At 35.5% G+C, this 22,499-nt stretch overlaps 1 protein-coding gene across 2 annotated transcripts; it reads left to right on the top strand.

Moving 5' to 3' along the window:
• Positions 1-1,144: 1,144 nt before the first annotated feature.
• LOC127118510 (6-phosphofructo-2-kinase/fructose-2,6-bisphosphatase) lies at positions 1,145-22,278 on the top strand. 2 transcript variants are annotated; one of them, XM_051048717.1, is made up of 23 exons: positions 1,148-1,467; positions 1,562-1,625; positions 7,031-7,326; positions 8,252-8,434; positions 8,877-9,086; positions 9,212-9,307; positions 9,558-9,656; positions 10,055-10,084; positions 11,025-11,078; positions 11,766-11,819; positions 11,901-11,978; positions 12,073-12,164; positions 12,242-12,299; positions 12,372-12,446; positions 17,318-17,365; positions 18,513-18,610; positions 19,650-19,725; positions 20,954-21,016; positions 21,103-21,194; positions 21,321-21,389; positions 21,478-21,541; positions 21,643-21,708; positions 22,051-22,278. In XM_051048717.1, the coding sequence occupies exons 1-23, from the start codon at positions 1,294-1,296 to the stop codon at positions 22,126-22,128; spliced, it is 2,217 nt and encodes a 738-aa protein (XP_050904674.1). In that variant the 5' UTR covers positions 1,148-1,293; the 3' UTR covers positions 22,129-22,278. The 2 variants fall into 2 exon arrangements, 1 of the variants encoding a protein (XP_050904674.1); XR_007802247.1 differs by lacking the exons at positions 21,643-21,708; positions 22,051-22,278 and having other exon boundaries at positions 1,145-1,467; positions 19,650-19,741; positions 21,478-21,542.
• The last annotated feature ends 221 nt before the right edge of the window (positions 22,279-22,499 follow it).

The raw sequence follows: 22,499 nt of genomic DNA, 5'->3' as shown, positions 1-22,499 counted from the left end.
TCAAATAGTACCATTATAACATGTCAAATGATAGAATTTCACCAATTATTAATTCAATTTCATCAATTCATGTTTATGTTCTAAACCTTCAACAATCTCCACTATAGCATAAACATCATGTATACAAAAACATAATCTTGCATATACAATCCAGACATGAAATCAAATAATCACACATCAATTTATCAATTTTCAGAATAAATCAACAACAATTCATAAGGATTTGATACAACCCCTAAAGAGAGTAAGGATCTCTCTTATCTATCTTTTAATGCTATACACCCATAAAGAGCTTTTTTCTCCCCCCTTACCTTAGAGTTTTTGCAAGCAAATTCAAAATTAAATTGATGTTCTTCTCTCTTCAAGCCCTAACCTCCATTTCTCTCAAAATTCTATTTTCACGTGCTGACACTTCTAGGTCTCTAATCCCTTTTTATCCCATAATCCTAATTTAATATTTATGTAATTATATAAGACCCAACTTATATCATAACTTGAATTCTTTGACATTATTGAAGCAAACGAAAGAAAACGCAACAAGAAGAAAACGATTTGAAAACGAAAACAAGAGGATGAAAAGGATTTAAAAATAAAAGTTGGAAGAGAAGATGAAGATTCAATATGAAAACATGAAGAATCAATCCTAGAGTACAAATATAACATCACACGCTCAGTCAACAAGCTAGATGCGCCTACATGTCCTGCCATATAGACACTGTTGAACATTTTTTTTGACAAAAACTAATGGAAGAGACCATTTAGATATATGAATGTTAGTTAAGAGACTATTTCACAGATTTTTTTTAGTTAAAAGATCAAAACAAAGTATTTAATTAAATTAAAAGACATAGGAGCCTAAATTTATTTAGAAGTTGTCTAATATCTGCCATATCATCTCAATATCATTTTAAAGTTTAATTTAAATTATTTTATACATGTGATATGGTGTATAATATATATATATATATATATATATATATATATATATATATATATATATATATATATATATATATATATTATGAACTTTATTAAAAAAAATATAGATAGATAACATTATTTTTTTGTCTTTTCATAAAATAATATAAAATGAATAAAAAGTTTCTATCCTTTTGTCTATCTTTCTCCTCATCACACACATATATATCGAAAGAAACAAACAAGAACAGTTAAATCTCTGATAGCGACTACACATTACACGTTAATACAACTCTCACAACGATAAAACCTTCTATACTTTCTTCTCTTCACGTTGCTCTATGCGACGGTAACCAACCGTTGCGAAAGAAAAAAATGGTAAAAGGTAGCGATGAAGAACAAGACGGAACCAGCATTCACCTATCGCCTTTACAAATCCCTGAGTTACTCTATGTTTCTGTGAAGATGGAGAATCCAATCGCGGGAAACCTTTTCCCTCACGTTTTCTGTTCTTCCGCATTGCCCGGGGCTTGTGATTCTTCCAAAGCTGTAAATTTGATTCATTCACGATTCACTATTTTATTGTTATTTTTTTGGTGATTCTGTTTTCTTATTGTTGTTTTTGTTTCTGTGTTTGGATTAGCTTTCGATGGAACGGGAGTCGGCGTCAACGTGGGAGTTTAGTTTTGTTGTTCCTCAAAATCACGGTATTGTCTTTTAAGTTAATTGATAAACAACTTAATTAACTGCTTGTAACGTAAGTGCTTAACATTTAAGTGTTTATGTATAAGTTATTTCTGTTGCAAAATATAAAATAAAATCGAAATGTTTTCGAGTAAATTATCTTAGGCTTTGTTTGGATTGATGGAATTGGATGGAGAGATGGAATGGAATGGTATTTCATTGCTTGGATCATTTAAAATTCGATGGAGCATAGCGGAATGGAGTGGTAAGGATTCCATTCCATTCCATCACTTACCGCCATATTTCTTCCCCTCCAATTTGGGCGGAATGAACAACTTATCTTATTCTGTTCTAAAATTTGTTAGATGCAATAAGAATTTAATAGAAAACAACTAACAGTACTGGGAATGACTTGTTTATTCCTTGTGAAATGCTGTAAAATAAATAGGGAACAAAATGAACGTGCAGTAACAAACTACAACCCACTTTTAACTAAAAATAAGGAAACAAACTTGACTAAATCAATTCAACAAACTATCCTAAAAACTAGAACTCTTATTTGACTAAAGGCTTATCATTTCCTCCCTTGAACTAGACTGCATTTGCAGCTAGTTAACATGTGGTAGTTCACACACTCCAAGCCTCCTTCTTATCTCCCGAAATAGCTCCAATTTAAATGGTTTGGTGAAAATGTCGGCTATCTGCTGCCTTGTACCACAAAACTGAAGCTGCACAACTCCATCATTCACTAGCTCTCGTAAGAAATGGTAGCGCACATCAATGTGCTTGCTCCTGCCGTGCAACACCGGATTCCTCGCCAACTTAATTGTTGAACTATTGTCACAAAAGATGAGAGTACTCTCACTGCCCATGTAGCCAATCTTCTTTAGCACCCGTTGCATCCATATTGCTTGACAACTACTTCCTGCAGCTGCAATGAATTCAGCTTCGGTTGTGCTTAGTGTTACGATCGGCTGCTTTCGAGAAGACCAAGTCACAACTGCTCCACTTAGCATAAAAACATAGCCTGAGGTGCTTCTTTTATCTTCCACTGATTCGGCATAATCGCTGTCAGTAAAACCAATCAACTCATGAGTTCCTCCCCTTCTGTAAAGAATACCAAACGTTGTTGTACCTTGCAAGTAACGTAGAATTCTCTTGGCTGCCGAATGATGAACTTCTGTAGGCCTTGACATATACATGCTTAATAAGCTTATTGCATACATTATATCCGGTCTCGTAGCGGTCAAGTACATCATGCTCCCAATCAGCTGCTTGAAGAATGAACCATCCATCTCAATACCATTTTCATCTTTGGAGATTTTGAATCCTGGAACCATTCGATTTTCAACGGAATTGCTATGCTCCATTCCAAAACGCCTCAACACTTCCACCATGTACTTCGCCTGACTGATGAATATACCACCATCAAACTGAACTACCTCAATACCAAGAAAATACTTCATCTTACCCAAGTCCGTCATATCAAATTCCTTCATCATGGACTCTTTGAATTCAACCATCATATTCTCATCATCTCCGGTATAAATTAAATCATCAACATACAAGCTAATGATTAAATGTTTACCTTGTTTGTTTCCCAAAACCTTCCTTTCTGAAATATGATTCAATTCGGCCGAACCATGCTCGTGGTGTCTGCTTGAGTCCGTACAAAGCTTTGTTGAGCTTGTACACCTTATGTTCCTCATTCTTTATTTCATAACCTCTTGGCTGCTCCACGTACACATTCTCTTAACTTCCCGTGAAGGAAAGCTGATTTCACGTCCATCTGAAACACACACCATCTTCTTTGTGCTGCAAGTGCTAAAATCATTCGCACTGTGTCCATGCGAGCTACGGGAGCATATACTTCTTCATAGTCAACTCCGTATTCCTGAGCATACCCTTTTGCGACCAAGCGAGCCTTGTGTTTATCCACTTCTCCGAGCTCATTCAATTTTGTTTTGTACACCCATTTGACTCCTATTCTTTTAGCTCCTTTAGGCAGCTCAATAAGATCCCATGTTTCTTTCTTCCCAATTGATCTCATTTCGGCATCCATGGCTGTTCTCCATTTCTCCTCCTTTTATTGCTTCGTCAAACGAAATTGGATCAGAATGGATAGCACTAGCAAACAAGGCTAAGTGAGTTTGTACCTCTTCCCCTTCATCTGAAAGACCATCACCAGAGACAAAATCATTAAATATGTTGGTGCTCTTCTAACTCGGGGTGTCATCGGACGAGCCGCTTTATCTTCTTCATTGCCATCACTGGATTCGTCTCTCACTGGAGAAGCTACGTTTTCTTCTTCACTACCATCGTCGGAATCCTCCACCTCTTCACCGTTGCCATCTTCCCATTCCAGATCAAACCTTCTGTCATCTTCAAAGCTCCTTTCCCAGTTCCATTCTTCTTCTTCTTCTTCGAAGATGACATCCCGACTAATTATAATCCTCTTAGAGATAGGATTATATAGCCGATATGCCTTTGATTCTTCGCTTACCCCTAAAAGAACACAACAGTGGCTCTTATCCTCAAGCTTTGTTCTCCGAGCATCCGGTACATGAGCATGTGCTATACAACCAAAGACTCTCAAGTGCTCGACTGAAGGTTTCACCCCACACCAAGCTTCTTCTGGCGTTATTTCTTTCACCGATGATGTCGGGCATCTATTAAGAACATAAAATGCCCAATTCACTGCTTCTGCCCAAAGTTTTCTTCTAACATTCTTCTCAACCAATAAGCTCCTCACCATATTCATCACGGTTCTGTTTTTCCGCTCAGCAACTCCATTCTACTGCGGTGTATATGCATCAGTTAATTGCCTCTTGATCCCATTCGTTTCACAATATTCTTTAAACTCATTTGATGTGAATTCACCCCAACGATCTGTTCTGAGACATTTAATGGGCAAACCAGTTTCTTTTTCGACAAGAACTTTAAATAACTTAAAGTAAGTGAATGCATCCGACTTAAAAGCAAGAAAACACACCCATGCCTTCCAACTATAGTCATCAATGAAGCAAATAAAATACCTCTTGCTGCCCTCTGAAATTGGAGATATTGGGCCGCAAATATCAGCGTGAACGAGCTCCAACTTTGATGATGCTCTCCATGTACTTTTCTTTGGGATTACATCTCTATGTTGTTTCCCTTTCAAACAATCGCGACACGTAATCTCACCCTCGGAAAAACTTGGCAAGCCTCTCACCATGCCCTTTGTTTGCAAAGTCTTCAATCCTTTGTAGCTGAGATGACCGAATCTTCGATGTCATAAATGAGCCACGTCTTGAGTGATTACTTGGAGACACTCTTCATCTCTTTCCTGTTTGACTTATCGAGTGTTCGATAGCAACACAAACATTCGATTGGCAGCCATGGTGGTTTTGAAAATCAATCCCTTTGTGTGGTGATAAATCCGACACATATTTGACTGCATCAGTACATCCAAACCCCTTTCTTGCAGCTGCCCAACACTGAGAAGATTATTTTTCAACCCCGGTACATAATACACATCCTGTACAAGGTGATTCACTCCTTTTACGGTCAATCGAACACTTCCCTTTCCAACAACATTCATGCTTGCATAATTCCCCAATCTTACCACCTTGTTGAACCCCTTTTCTAAATCACAGAAGAGAGATGAATCACCACACATGTGATTGCTACATCCAGAGTCAATAAACTATACGTCGTCTCGATCACCTCCAAGCGTATCAGTATATGCCATTAGCACCATCTCTTCCGATTCATCCAAATTTGCATAATTTGCTTGGCACTCATACTGAAAATGTCTAAGCTTATGACATTTATAACACTCAACTGTATCTTTGCTCCAATTTAGGCGACCCCTGCCTCTACCTTGTCCTCGGCCTCCTCTGAAAGCAGCTTTTCCTCGTCCTCTTCCACCATAGCCTTCATGAGTCACTTTCAAAGCATGTTCTTCTCCTCCATCTCCTTTGAATTTTTGCTCATGAACGAGCAGAGAACTTTGCAAGGCATCCACAGAGAGTTGATCTATGTCCTTGGCTTCCTCAATGGAACAAACAATGAAGTTCCATTTATCAGTAAGTGTTCTCAAAATCTTCTCAACGATCTTGACATCACTCACATCTTCCCCATAATTCCTCATGTCATTTGCAACCGTCATTACTCGACCAAAGTAATCATTTATCGATTCTCCCTGCTTCATTGCCAGAACCTCAAAATCCCGGCGTAGACGATTGAGCTGAGCTCTCTTCACTCGAACATTACCTTAACACTTCATCTTCATGGAATTCCATAGCTGTTTGGATGTCTCCTTCTGCGTAATCGTCTTCAGAATTGACTTGTCAAGTGACTGAAACAAGTAATTCTTAACTTTCAAATCCTTCAACTTCATCTCCTCTAGGTTCTGTTTTTGCGTCGGCGTCATCCCATCCATACTCGTAGGCTGGCTGTAGTCCGATTCGACAACAACCCAATACTCCTTGGATCGAAGAAGATTCTCCATGACCATGCTCCAATGGTCGTAGTCACCATCGAACTTTGGAATGGACGCTGAAACAAAGTTTGCTTCTGAACCCATCTTTCTCAAGTCACGCTCTGATGCCAGATTGTTAGATGCAATAAGAATTCAATAGAAAACAACTAACAATACTGCGAATGACTTGTTTATTCCTTGTGAAATGCTGTAAAATAAATAGGGAACAAAATGAACGTGCAGCAACAAACTACAACCCACTTCTAGCTAAAAATAAGGAAACAAACTTGACTAAATCAATTCAACAAACTATCCTAAAAACTAGGACTCTTATTTGACTAAAGACTTATCAAAATTCCAAACAATGGAATGAGATATTCGTTCCGCTCCATTCCGCTCCGTCCTACTCCATTCCGCTCCGTTCATTTTAGTGATTGTATGAAAATAAATTGAAAACAGTTCATGGACATGTCTTAGGGCCTATTTGGATGGGCTTATTTGAGTTTATCTATTGTCATAAGTTATGTAACACCGTTTGGGAGATTTAATTAATACAGCTTATGATATTTTTCATAATTTTTTTTGAACTCATTTTAAATTCTTCAAGATAGCTATAATGAAAACAATATATAAAAACAATTTAAATTTATTTTATCTTTTGTTATAAAAATAGCTTATGCGAGCTTATTCATAAACACTTATTTTGATAAATACTTGTGCTATAAGCAGCAAGTAAGTTGTTTATCCAAACAGACTCTAATCTGTTTCCATAATATAAAAATAAGCTGACGTATTATACTATTACAGACATATTATAAATTATGTCATAAAATGAGTCCAAATAAGCTCTTTTGAAGTTCTTTCACCGGTCCATAGTAACATTATTGGCATCATCGTAAGCAGATGCTTTGTATGTCTGGCCTACATTTTATAATCTTATATATTGATTTTGTTTGGGATTTTTAGACGCTTTGGATTTCAAGTTCCTCCTAAAGCCAAAGGATACCAATTCACCTTGTTTTGTTGAGGAAGGTCCGAGCCGTGTGCTCCTTGGGGGAGCTTTGCAAGATGGTGCTAGGCTTGCTTCGTTTAAGCTTGATAATGATCAGGCTGTTGAGTATAAAGTATTTGTTCAAGCAAGCGGAGTTTCTTCCTTCGACCTTGCAGCTAGTTGGAGGGCTTATAGGGAGAATTTCCATCCTTCGTCTGTACGCGGGATACCTGATGTCAGCATAGATTCAGAACCTCGGACAGAAATTGAAGTAAGATTCCATATGCCATTTTGCTTCATTTTTATCTACGTTGTCCCCACTACATCGTTCTCCTTCTGGTAGCTGTAGAACAAAGTGTTACTCTGGTTGCAATTCTTTAGACGACTGTGTTAAAAAGGCTCATGTGAACGTGCATGATGTCTTGTGCTTTGTTTTTGTTATATAAAATATATTGATTTGTTCAATCTGGATTAGTTAAGTATTAAATATGCTAATTTGTCTCATACTTTGTCTTTTTGTGCTTATAATATTAAATAGTTGCATTTTAAAGTTAGTTCACATCTGCATAAACTTGAAGAGATGATTCATTTTCATTCTTTAGAATAAAATGAAACAGGCTAACAAGCGACTTGCATTTGTCATTACTGTTTTTTATTTTCTTTTTCATGTTCTACAATTTTATTCTTTTCTGTCAATGTCTTTATTCCCATGCCTAGCTGTAAATCATACTGTACTGTAATCAATGTTCTTCTTCTATTAGTGCAGTGATCACTGTGATAGTCCAATTAATTTTCATTGTTGCACAATTAATTATTTTCTTCTGAAGTTGTGCAGGCACTTGTCATGCCTTGGGATTTTTCTTTGACTGCAGTCAATTTTAATTTCATTCTCTTCACAGAACTGCAGTTTGTCTTTTAATGTTTTCGTAATCTGATAGTGGAAAATCGCCATTATCAAGGTTCAAGTGATTAATCTACCATATAAAAAGTTTTTTTGCTGAAATACACGTCTTTCTCTCACACTGCCATGTCACATACTACAACTTGTCGTCCAATCATGTATCTTAGCCGGTGGCTTTGATATGTTTTACTTTTTAACTCTCATTCCATCTTATGATAAATCTGTCTATAAAACAGTTTTTCTTTTGTGAGACACTACTATGGACCTTATGCTTAACTTTTTAATTTTTGTTCAGACTGTCTCATCTGTGGGTTTGGAACTTGATCTCGAGCATTATGTCGTCCCAGCTCCCTCAAATTCAGCTGTTGTATATGCAGCTAACTTGACAGAGAATCCTAGATCACTGAATAATAGTGGGTCTGGCAGCGATTACTTTTCCATTGCAGATGACATTGTTTCTATTGATCAACCTGAAACAGTAAATATTTAACTTTCACATTCATATTTAAAATTTATGATTGACATTAAAGTTTAATATTTAACTTTCGCCCAGAGATTTTAAACAAAAACTCATGCACAAAGTGATGTTAAGCATAAAGTACTATCCCTTATTTTTATATTAAAACTAAACTTGATGAATATGGAAAACCACCTGTAAGAGGTTATCCAAAATATTCTAAAACGGAACAATGATATAGTGCGATATTTTCTAGATATTCTAACACTCTCCTCAAGCTAAACTTACTTAGATTTAAGCTAGTTACAAATATATGTAACAAATAGCAGTACGTTTGATGTTTAAAATGAAAAACACCACTTCTTGAGGTTAAGAGGAAAATGTAAGTAAGTTAGTAGGTTATATTATTATTAACTTTTTATTGTGAAACATATCTAATTGACTATGTTGATGTCCCAACTAGGAGATGGAGTTCAATACCCTAAATCCATCTAGAGTGTATCAAAGTTCTAAATTGGTTAAATCTCAGTCGGTGGGAACAATGTCAAATCTCCGAACGGAACATGGTCAGAGGGGACCTTTTGTTGATAGGGGTGTTGGACATCCAAGAATTGTAAAATGTTCTAGTTTAAAATCTTTTACTACCAATCTTAGTTTGGAGCCTGATACCAAGGTTTGTATAAATGAATTCAACTTTGTTTATTATTCAACTTCAATTTTTAATGGTAATTTATTGCTTCTAACTGTTAATTGTGTTTTGTTACAAACAATTGCTTCTGCACCCCCTTTTTTGGATAGAATTCATTTCCAGCAGCGGCTGGAGCTGTTGCAGCTGGTGCCATTGCTGATCAGATGCTGGGACCCAAGGAGGATAAACATTTGGCGATTGTCATGGTATTTTTCTTCTTTGAGAAATAACTAGTTATGAACTTCTTTTAGTAACTTTTCTGATGGGTTATTTATTTTTGGCTTTACATTGGCGTTTTGGCTGTAAATTGAGATTAAAAAAATAAAGGAATATACCTTAAAAAGTTTGAATTTGGAAGTACCCAGTGAAAATGACACATCCCCATTTGTATTTAATCTGATTTAGTGAATTAAACTATTTGAAATTGAATGTTTCTAACTATTTCCTTATATTTAGGTGAGCCTGCCAGCTCGAGGTAAAACTTTCACTGCAGCTAAACTTACAAGATATCTTCGCTGGTTAGGTCATAATACCAAGCACTTCAATGTTGGTAAGGTTGTTCACTTTCTTGACTTGATTCTTCTTTGTAATGAAGGCTATGATTGGATATCTAATGGAGTTGAGTGGAATGAAATAAGGTCGGATGAAAAATGAAATAGGAGATAATGGAATAAACTTACCAATATTTTTTTCCGCATGTTATAGTGATGGAATGGTCAAAAAGGTTTTTTCATTCTATTCCATCCTAATTGGAGGGAAAAAAGTAGGATATTGGATGCAACTCATTCCCTTACGTTCCATCTTATTTTTAATAATTCAAACTATGTACCTTTAATTATTTCATTCCATTTCCTTCCATCAATCCAAACATAACCCTACAGTCTTGCACACCTAGTGGAAGATTGGATATATATCAAGTATGATGTTAACATGCTCACTTTTTGATGTCACAGTATCGCCGCCTTAAGCACGGAGCTAGTCAGGTAAACTTAATGGAAATGAATCCATAGGATAGTTTATTCTTTCTCAATTACGTATTATTTGCATTTTATAGACAAATCCCATTCCTAGCTGTTAGAATTGACACAACTTATACATATATGACACGGGGCTTTGATGCTCTAAAAAGCTAGGGAACTCGCATTACTGAGAAAGACAGCAATTATTGATGCGCTAAGAACTTTGAATAATGCCTCAAGAGCAACGGTTCAAACTACAAGCATAACGTCAATGCCTTGTGCTTTTTGTGTTCTTTTATGTTTATGTTGAAGTAATGGGTTTTAGATAAAAGAAGGATAATGATAAGAAAGATATAATTATTGATTGTGGTGAAATATGATTTATATGATTTCGTACAAACTCGATACTAATTTGATAGTAACTTGATACTAACAATTACACACTAATGCCTATCTATAGAATACAAGACTCCTAATCCTAAATAAATAGGAAAAAAAATTCAAGATATAAGTTTAGAAATGGATCCTAGAAGATAACCTAAGATGCTCTAACATAATATCAAAAATATTCAGAGATATTTAAAAAATGTTCTAATAGTTTAAAATACAATGTGTTTTTAAACTACCACGATTCAAGGAATCACAAATGAGCCGCTTGACCTAAAAGTTTAAGCAATTACGTTTTGCAACCAAAATGTTTAACTTGAATAATTTAGAATGAATGACTTGCATTACACAATGGGGTTGTACAAAATATATATACAAAAGAGTATCACTCAAAATAAGGATAAGTAGTAAACTAAGGATTACCACTTAAGAGAGTATCGCACGACCTAAACTGATCACTATGGAGAGCTTGGCTCCCTGTCTTAAAAATTAGTTTTTATTCTTGGAATCATGATATTAAAGTTGGCTATTGTGCTCTGTTGGAATTTTTTTAAATTTATGTCATTGTTCTATGTAGTCTGCTGATTTCTTTCGAGCTGACAATCCTGAAGGCATAGAGGCCCGTAATGAGGTAACTTCCGGCCAGTAAATTTATTCAAACAAATAATATATGATAGAGTGTAAAGTTTATTGATTGACTGCATATTTTGGTCATAACTAGAATTATGAAGATGTTGCTTCTAGACTTATTACAATTTTATTAAAATAAACTAATTTATCTTTTAAGGCCTGAACAAAAATTAATTTGTTTTATTTTTTATTTTTTTATGTTTGCATTAGTTGCCAATAGTTTACTTGTGCTAAAATCAATTAATGGGCAATGTGCTGAATATATTGAGAACAAATAGTTCCAGGAACTAGTTTCTTAAGTGTTGTATTAAAGGAAATCAAAACTGATTGAAGTTATAATATAAATTGAATTTCCTGATATCTTTATTGAATGGTAATGCCATTTATGACTCATTATTGTTGAATACAAATTAGAAAATAAACTCACATTGACAAATATTAGAGTGTACGACTACAAACTCTTATTTGAATGCTCTATTTCTAACATTGGTTTATCTTGAATGGTCTTGTTGGTGTTGCATCTAGCAAATGTTGAAGATCCAACTTAAAAATTTATGTTGAATACCTTTTAAGACTGATATATTGTTACTTTTAAGTTTTTGTATTGGGTTGTCACGAATATTTTGGTAATGTTAACACCATGTTGACCTTTCTGTGTACATAGTTTTAATATGTCATGTACCACTAGGTAGCAAAGCTCGCATTTGAGGATATGATAACTTGGATGAAAGAAGGTGGTCAGGTAATTTCATTCTTGTTGGGTAACTTGTTATTTTTTTTGCTTTCTTATAAGTTCTCTGCATAAGTTTTAATTTCAATATAGGTTGGGATATTTGATGCCACAAACAGTAGCAAGCAGCGAAGAAACATGCTAATGAAATTGGCTGAAGGAAGATGCAAGGTATTTTAGTCACTGATGGCTGCTGTTGTGTAGGTAATATGAAAATGATGTATTTAGTTTTGAACTCTTCTGATGCACTTTTGCATTTTTGTAGATTATCTTTCTAGAGACAATATGCAATGATGTAGACATGATCGAAAGAAATATTCGTTATAAAATTCAGCAAAGTCCTGACTATGCAGAAGTGTATGTTTGCTCTAAACCAATGACATCTTATCTGGATCAATTTGTGGAGACGTATGCAATTAGCTTTTCTTTTTCAGGCCAGATTTTGAGGCTGGGCTAAGAGATTTTAAAACTCGTGTAACCAATTATGAGAAGGCGAGTCTTTCACATATACTTTTAATGACTGTTCTGGGTGAGCTTTAAATAATGCTGATATCGTATAACTAGGTTTATGAGACTGTAGAAGAAGGATCATACATCAAAATGATTGATATGGCCAGTGGACATGGTGGGCAAATACAAGTAAGTTTTACCTTCAACTATGTCATTTATGTGTATTGAAAATTTCCCTCTACTTACTCATTGTCTGGTTAGTTATTATCGCAAGTTTGATATGCATGTCTATACCATATAGTGATGCTCTTTAGATTAAGAAAAGTTTTAGTAGATACACTTGAAAGTTTGATTAATATGAAAATATTGATTGCTAAGTTACAAACTAGAGGCTCTATTAATAGTGTATAGCACTGACACCTCTGAAAAAAGGTGTGTTAGTGTCGGTGTCCGAAACCAACACCGACACTTGTGATTACGTTTAATTTATTCATTTTTTCAAATTATTAGCCGTGTCGGCGTGTCAGTGTCGGTGTCATGTTTCCGGTGTTCATAATTAGATAGTTAAACATGATTTCTAAGAAATGTTAGCCAAGAAAATGGAAATGAAAATCATACTCATAATTATACATTACTTTGATGATATGTACAAAAGAAAAGCCTGCCTCCAAAATTATACAATACCATACATGGATCTCCTATTAGTAGGAGAGAGAGGCTTCTAATCTGCATCCGAATATCTTACAACTTGAGTAGGCCCCTTGTTCTTATTGTTAAGACCTTTTTCATCAAGCTGCTTTAATGCACTTCAAGATGTGAATTATGGCATCCCACTGTCCTTTACAATGACTTATGAAATTGACTTACCACATCAACAACAAAATTGATATTTGGACGAGCAAAGTAAGATAATTCAGCTTGCCCACTAGTCTTCTGTGTCTCTAACTCTTTGGATCTTATAGTGGCTCCTCATTTCATTATTTGGTAGAATCATGACATTATGATTCATGAGTATCAACTGGTTTAGCATTCATCAAACTTGTTTCCTCTTGAATATCCATGATATACATGTCCCCCTTGTGAGAAATTATAGTGCCATCTTCGGATTGTGCCACCTATATCCCCAAAAAGTATTAGAGTCTGCCAATATCTTTTGCTTGAAAATGGGGACAATCACCACCTGTATGACAATGTTGTCATTGTCAACATACACGACCAAGTAAAATTATCATGTTCCTAAATGGTGATAGAAGACCGACTGATCCACTTCGAGTCATACCAAACTACTAAACAACGTTGTTGAGTTTGCTACACCAGAATCTAGGAGACTTTTGAGATCATAAACAGATTTGTGAAGGCAATAGCCTTATTTTTTGTTTTTGGAAACCACGGTATCCGGCCCTAGGACCGACTAACTCGAGGAGACCAACCCCACCGTCCACTTGCGGGGACCCACTTAAAGTAAGAGCAGAGTTTTGTATGGATTGTCCCTACACTAGAATTGTTAGCACCTAGCGGGATTTAAACTTGAGACCTTGAGAGGTGCACACTCTCAGGTCCCAAGCCTTCACCAACACCAACAGACCAACCCCTTGGGGTTAATAAACAAGCTTTAATGACTCCCCTAAGCAACAATTCAAAAATGTTGCTCCATATGAACTTTTTCATTGAGATTACTATGGAGAAAAACATTCTTCATACCATGTTGGTGAAGAGGCAAGGGTCGAATAGCAGCCATAGACAAAGCAAACAAAAGCTAATTTTGCTATTGGGAAAAAAGTGTCCCATAATCCAAGCCAAAGAATTGTGTATAACCTTTAGCAATTCCTTTAATCTTTGGCTTGTTCTTAGCAATACATATAGAAGACAAGGAAAAAGAACAAGCAAATGTGAAGGTCATATACAAGGATAACTCAAGGTAACATAATGAGGAGAAGGATTACGAATGTAACGTATACCTTTTTGAAGTGAAATTGGATGATCAAGGGCATAAGGTTTGGACCAGAAAAGGATGAGGTGGGGTCTGATGGGAGTTTTCACAAACTGTAAGTGGAGGTATCAATGCTAAAGGTGAAGGTGTGTTGGAGGTGGAAATCTAGGTGCTAGAAGTTGAGACATAGGTGCTGTACACGGAGGTTGTCGAAGATGATAGATGGGAAAGGGACAAGTAGGAGTGCAATTGTCTTGAACAAGGCATTTTTATTGAATGGAAAAAATGAGCTCAAAAGCTCTACAATGGTGAAAATGGAAAAAGAAAGGATAAACAGAGTTCTATAAACTTCTAAACCAGATAGTAACTTTCCTAACTAATTTTCTAACAATATTAATGAATGACTTCTCTAATCCCTTTCCTTCTCTTTTATGACATAATATTCCCTAAAATTCGGGGAATATCTTAACTAACTCTTATTTGACTAAGGCCATGACTCAGGGTCCTATCATTACCACCACCTAACTTGACTCAGGGTCCTACTTGAAAAAATAGATTTGTCCTCAAATCTGAGCTTGAGACAGTGTCCTAACTTGACTCTTGTGTGGTTGTGACGTGAACAACTTCTGGAGAATCTAAGCATGAGCAACGAAGCACAAGCTATGACAAACACGGGAAACTGTAGTGGAATCAACAGCAAACTGCCACCACAATACAATCTCCAAAGCTTTTAAGTCCCTGACTTTTCCGACATATGATGTACGGATATCATACAAGTGTCGGACACCGCGACATGCCTACTCCTAGAGTTGCCTTTTAAACTCGAGTGTAACCAAGAAAACCACATTTGAGAGACTGAGTAAACAATTTTTGTGATAACAAGTAGACCCAGAGATGTGAGGTTGCAAGGAATGCAGAATCATCTAAGGAAATAACACAAAATGGAGTCTTGGTTATCAAAGACAGAGGAAAGCATCAATTTTTGAGATAACAAGCAATACGAACATCATCCCCCAAAATCAAAATGGAACATTTTTGTTAAGAGTCCCACATCGGACAATATATGGCCTGAACATGCGTTTATAAGTGGGGGCAGTCCTCACTCTACCAACCGGTTTTGTAGGGTTGAGTTAGACCCAACCACACTTCTTAACATGGTTTTGTAGGGTTGGTTCTAATTTTATCCCAATGGTTTATGTAAAAATACTGTGTTAAGAAGTGTGGTTGGGCCTAACTCAACCCTACAAAACCGGTTGGTAGAGTGAGGACTGCCCCCACTTATAAACGCATGTTCAGGCCATATATTGTCCGATGTGGGACTCTTAACACACCCCCTCACGCCCAGGACTGGACATCTGGAGCGTGGAGATAAATGGTGGGTGGCCCGATAGCGAAAACCATAATAGGTGGCCCACCAGATCTTAAACGGGGCTCTGATACCATATTGAATTAGGAGAGACTAAGAGACATTTAGGTTAAACTGTGTGTTTTAAAAGCACTACGGAGACTTTATTATATATAGAGAGATTACAACTAATTACATGATATAGTCGATGTGAGACTATTCTATTTACATATATTCTCAACACTATGTATTTACAAATATCAACAATTTTCATGCACTGGTAGAGTTCAAGGTTTTTCTCTAAGATGATGATTTTTATGTATAGCAACTTCATTTGTTGAGAGGGTATGAGCACATGATGTTTGATGAAGAATGTCATGTGAAGCCATACAAGTATAAATTGATTGAGATAGGTATTCACGAGAATTATCATTTCAGTTTCACATAGTATACATGGTAACACTGGGTTGTGTTTCTATCTCATTATCTTAAGGCAACAGGACTGAAAATGAAGAACATTCAGATTTGTTTTTCATAAAAAGTAACTAAGTGCAATGCGAGTAATCATCTATAAACATACCAAAGTATTCGAACCCTGATGTTTACTCGGTACGACTAGGACCTTGATGTCAAAGTGAACCAAGGCAAAGGTAGACTTACCTTGACTATGAATCCAATTAATTAGGAAATGAACTACAGATATGTTTCCCAAGTTGACAAAACGCACAAGAAAAATTAGTTAACGAGGTGAGACTCGACACCACCTTTTGTAACTATGCAAGGCCAGGGTGACCCGATTAAACATTTACTTTAGAGGGCAATCTACAGCCGTGCATATTTGGGAATGTTTAGGGAGATGATAGAGACTAAGTGTCTCAGGGTGGTGAACATGTGGGTATGGTCATTGGTAAAAAAGGTGGCAGCTGACAATGGCAAATCGGCAATATCAGTTGCTATAGGTGATTCTGAGTGGCAACACTACAAAATATGCACAGTGAAAATGTTGGCAGCTGCAACGTAGGCAGCTCAAAGTGGCTACAACAAAGACGGCTAGATTTTGATGAAGTAGAGTCTTCCTCCCTAATCAAAAGTACTGATATCAACTTAAAAGGGTCTGAATAATCTAAATATTGTTCATTAGTAAGTTACAAATTTCGTGCTCTAATATATACACTATTGAACATGAATTTATTAATCCTAATAAATGATACTAGAAAATCTATCCTAATAATTACAGAACATTATAGTGATATGTACAGAAGAATAAAAGGAAATAATTAATTATTCTATCCTAAAATAGTTCCATTTTTATTTATTACTCCCTCCGTTTATTTTTAAGTGTCATTTATTGAATTTTCACACACTAATCAGATACTTTTTCAACAATTCTCTTTTTTACCTATAATACCCTTAATTATTTATTACCTTCATTTTATTTTTTCTCTCTATGTAATAATTACCTAGGGATAATTTTAACAAAAGTGCAATTAATATTACCTTGAACTTTGCCAGTGACAAATAAAAAAGAACAAAACCTCAAATTTCAAATAACCTATGACTACATAGTTTGAGTTTTTTGTGCCTGCCTTAATAATTATTGCATGGTTCACATAAAGCATAAAACTGAAAGCGTGTTTTGTTCTACACACCCAAAATTTATGTTAAAATATGTACAAGTATTATGAAATGCTTGTGTCTCCATGTGTTTTCACTAGCCACTTAGAAATATGGGTTATGATATGACATTGATTGGTTAATACTCACAGTTTAGCTCTTCTGGTTTAGGTGAACAACATCAGTGGCTACCTACCTGGACGAATTGTCTTTTTCTTGGTAAGTTTCTTCAAAGAATATAGTTAATTAGTACATTCAAAGCCTCGCATTCTCATCAGATGCAAAACAATTGATTTAGTATTATTTGAATTACAAAGAGGATCTGAAAGGGAAAATTAGAAACTGTCATTGGTTCTAATTTTATCCCAATGGTTTCTGTAAAAATACTGAATAGTTATGAAATGCTTGAATGAAATTCCAGTCAATGTATTTTTGCTTAGAAAAATAAGAGACAATTGGTTTGAGTGAACAATTACTAGAAAAATAAGAGACAATTGGTTTGAGTGAACAATTACTAGAAAAATAAGAGACAATTTTTGTTTTTGCTTAGAAAAATGCCAAAAACAGTACAGAATGAATATTCCAGACACGAAACACATGACTTGCAGGTTTCTTACTTTCATTGGTTTGACTGATTTTCCACCTACCGTATGTATGGTCATGCAGCTGGTGATTGGCTTTTACTTATTTTGTGATGTTTTGTGGGAGTTTCATTTGTAACTCTTAAATATGTTTGGATCTCATCCCCAAAAATTAGCTCAAAGGGTGAGCTTGTCCTCACATATTTATACAATCAATAATCTGGAAACCTAAGCAACGTGAGACTTCAAACAAACTTCAAACAACTACAATACCAAATTCAAATGCCTACATTGCAGTTCTTTAACCCAACACTGATACCATGTTAAATATGCTTGGATCTCAAACACCCCTACGCCTAGCCTGACCCTGGGTCAAATGCCTACATTGCAGTTCTTTAACCCAACATATATACCATGTTAAATATGCTTAGCTCTCATCCCCAAAAGTTAGCTCAAAAGGTGAGGTTGCTCTCACATATTTATACAATCAGCAATCCGGGAACCTATGCATTGTGAGACTTCAAATAAACTCCAACAACACAAATACCAACTTCAATAGTAACAAATATGATCTTCTTTTGCTCAACTTCTCAAGATAGTGGTTTTACTTATTTTGTGATGTTTTGTGGGAGTTTCATTTGTAACAAGTATCAATCCTCTTTTGCTCGACTTCCCAAGATAGTGTTTTTTTTTTAAAGATTAATGGTATATAACCCTGCAAATGCTACTCCATGTCTCATGTAAGTTTCTTAAAAGTATTTGGTTATCTTCTTCATTTATTGCAGATGAATACTCATCTTACACCACGCCCAATATTACTCACCCGGCATGGAGAAAGTCAGGATAATGTGAGAGGCAGAATTGGAGGAGATCCTGCATTAAGGTATATTCTCATATTTTTATAGTTATAATTGATGAGGACACATGCTGACAGGTTATTCTATGAATGAAAATGAAATTTCTGTTGATTTACCTTAAAGAACTAATAGAATATTAAAGTAAATTGTGGTTTGAGTCTTATTAAGACTTTGGTGTTATTGACTTGTACTAGTTGTACTATACTTGTACTTGACCTAGAATAATGGGTTAGGAGTATTAGGTCCTTTTTTTCCCTCAACAATGGTGATGGAAAACTGAGCGATGGTGTCAATGGTTGACAAGGAACAATAATGGATGCCAAAGGAAGTTGTGATAAGTCTTGCAGGAGAGAATTAAAAAGAAGTGCCGTGGAGGCACTGTGACTATACTGTCTATACATGAAGAGGAATATTTGAATTGTATTTTCTTAATTGTTAGATGTTACTTTCTTTTCTTTAGTCTTGCTTGGGGTTTCTCTTTCAACTATTTCTTTAATTGGGTGTACGGTGTACCCACCCAAGTAGTTGAGAAGAGAAATAAGGAAAGCATCTCATTATTGTAGGCAAGCTTATCGAAATCACGTGTTGACTCATGAGCTCGTACAAGTCCACAATCCCCCAGGTGGTGAAATCTGGTTGGCTCGCTTGTTCAAATGTTTCTCTGTACTGGCTCGGTTTGAATTGCTAGTTCGACAGCGAGTTTACACATAGAGTCAGTGGATGCAATTGAAATTGCGAGTCTGCTTCGCCTTTAGATTTCAAAACAATTCAGGAATCTGGCCCAAGTTTCTGTCTTGGCACTTTAAATCAGTAGAGAAACCTCTTTTTTTTTTGCATGTAACTTCCTCTCTACTGTATCTTCCGTTTGAGTAAAAAATACATTGCCAACGAAACTTGAATGAACAATACATTGTAGGGATTGATTCCTAGGACTGTTTTGCAAAGAGAAGTTGCAAAGTGTTCTGATTCCTCTATCTTTGAATTCTATTTTTTAATGTGATAGCTGGTTTCTTTAAAAATTGCTGTAAGTTTTAAGCTACTAACTTTACCTAATTATTTCAATAGTGAGGCTGGAGAACTTTATAAACAGAAGCTTGCCAAATTTGTTGGAAAACGTCTCGAATCGGAACGAGCTGCTTCTGTAAGCTTTTCCAATTGTATGGATTCAATCTTGCATGCATTTTTTCATTCAAATAAACTTAATGGTTTCAAGAAATTAATGCTAGTATGCCATGTTTCTTGTAGCAATATGCTACACTTTTGATTATAACAGAAGAGATGGTATTGCTCAAAACTGACCGAAGTTAGTTTTTTGGAAGTCAATTGTTGCAGTTAGGTTTTATGATGCAGTTAGTTGCAGTTATGTTTTAATAGTAATTAATTGTGTTGTCAGTTATGTGTGTTAGTAAGAATTAATAGGAAAAGGGCAAGTCATAATGGGCTGACAAGAAGTTTTTGAGTGGTTATTTGCGTGGGAGTGAACCAAGCTCCCCAAAACTTGGTGTAGAACCGTGGCCTTGTTCTTTCTGTACTATGCTTATTTTCATTCTTTGCAAGTGTGTTTGTGTATGTTCTGCTTCTGTTTGAGAGTAATTTTACAGAGAGTATTCAATAATAATTCAGTTATATATTATCGGTACCATTTTCTATCAACTGGTATCATGGCATTAAGATCTTGGTTGCTTTGGTGGTGTTTAAAAGAGGCGAAATGGAGGCTCGGATCAAATTGTTGAAACGCGGATTTGAAACATTGTTGGCCATGTTTCAAATCCGCGTTCCAAAGTGAAGATTTCATCATCTTGAATATTCTAAAAAGAGAAGAGCGAGAATTCAGTTGAGAGAATATTATTTGATTTGATAGAAAACTGATTCTGTTTTTACAGTAAATAGCTTACTGCTAATTATAGGGTAATGTAACTAACTCAGTCCGTTTCAGCTATGCTGCTTAGCATAGAGTTTGTTGTAACTACATTTCTAGACAGTTCTAAACATTGCTAATCTGTTCTGCTTAACACAAGTAAAGCAGTTACAGTTACAGTTGTAACTAATACACCTAGTGTATTTACTCTAATAAATAAGCAGAGTATAGGGTTGCCTCTCAATAGGCTTTGGATATATTGAAAGAGTGAAAAAAGGAGAGACATATGGTGAAACCATGTGTCTAGACTGCACTACGGAAATTATGTAATATAGGCAATAATATAATAAAGACGAATATGCTAAGAAATAATATACTGAATATGCTATGCTAAGAGGATTCTAGAATAAACTAGAGAATAATGGCCTTGTTCTATTGCCATGTCTATTAAATGCATGTATGAAAATACAGACATGATGAATAATTTGTAATGTTCGCAATCTCTGTCTAGATATGGACCAGTACACTGCAGCGAACAATTCTGACAGCAGGCCCCATTGGTGGATTTCCTAAGGTTAGGGTCATCCTTAAATCAGGAGATATGGATTGACAAAGTTACATATTAATGGTCTTCCTGCACTTGCCTTCTATATATGTTAGATCCAATGGCGTGCACTTGATGAGATAGATGCTGGGGTGTGTGATGGAATGACATACGAAGAAATCAAGAAAAACATGCCAGAGGAGTATGAGTATGTCTCAAACTTTTAATCTTGCATATTTGAACACTGAATCAGATAAAAAACCAAGTGCTTGATAGGAGCAGAATGCCGATTAAAATGTTCAAGTGCCTTTAGTTATTTTATTTTTTCTTGCAGATCACGCAAAAAGGACAAACTTAGATATCGTTATCCTCGTGGGGAGTCTTACTTGGATGTTATTCAAAGGTTGAAGATACATTTCATCTTTAACACTACTTAGATTCTAGCTACTACTTGGTTGACATAAATAACTCATGTTGTAATGATATTTCAGGTTAGAGCCTGTAATTATTGAGCTTGAGCGGCAACGAGCACCTGTTGTTGTGGTATCTCACCAGGTATTTGCATATACGACGATGTTAAAGTAAACTTGCATTCGTGTATCTTTTACTGGTTTTGATTCTTGAGATTATTTTTTCCAATACTTCTTTTGTCGCAGGCAGTTTTGAGGGCATTATATGCTTATTTTACGGATAGACCTTTGAAAGAAATTCCACATATCGAGGTAATATACGGATTCATATTTATTTGAATGTGTTGTTCTTACTATCATATGGAGTTGATGCATAGACCTAGTTGAGTTTTTGGCAAATATTATTTTTAGATTGGAAAATGTTAACATACTAGTTGTTATGTTATATTTTCCTTCACCAAGAGTTTAAACTCTAGATGTTTTATGCCTTCAACGTATTTAACATTTGAAAGATATTAAAGTGAAGGATTTAGCTTACTTTTGTGTTAGAATATTTTGGTGAGGTTCACTCACCACCACAATTTCAGAAACATTTTAGTGAATCATGAATTTTGTACAAGATATCTAATGTAAGGAGGTTTTGCTCATTTACAGGTGCCACTTCATACTATAATAGAGATAGAATTGGGAGTTACAGGTGTTCAAGAGAAAAGATACAAACTAATGGACTGATTTGAGTAAGAGAAGAAGATATGAAAAGGGATGGGAAGGATAGATCTTATGCAAACTATTTTTTTCTGAAACGAGGAAAAATATGATGATTTATCATGTAAATTGTGATCCTCTAAACTATAAAATATAGTTTGTTCTTATTGATGACCATTCTTTAGTTCCTTATTTGAAAAAATTTAAAATTCAAAACCAAAAGAATATTTTACAGTGAGGAACCTAAAGAAATAGGTTTGGACCAACATGAGAAAACTTGGTTCTGTCATAAAAGACTACAATTAGCATGCTGCAGGTCTCAGCATTTGTAGGCCAACTAAGGACTAATGAAAAACAGACTTGGATCACATGTTGCATTGCAGTGCTGTGTGATTTTG

The sequence above is a fragment of the Lathyrus oleraceus genome, chromosome 2 (genome assembly GCF_024323335.1).
Source record: "Lathyrus oleraceus cultivar Zhongwan6 chromosome 2, CAAS_Psat_ZW6_1.0, whole genome shotgun sequence".
In the NCBI taxonomy this organism is placed as follows: Eukaryota; Viridiplantae; Streptophyta; class Magnoliopsida; order Fabales; family Fabaceae; genus Lathyrus; species Lathyrus oleraceus.
This window is presented reverse-complemented; position numbering and strand designations above follow the sequence as displayed.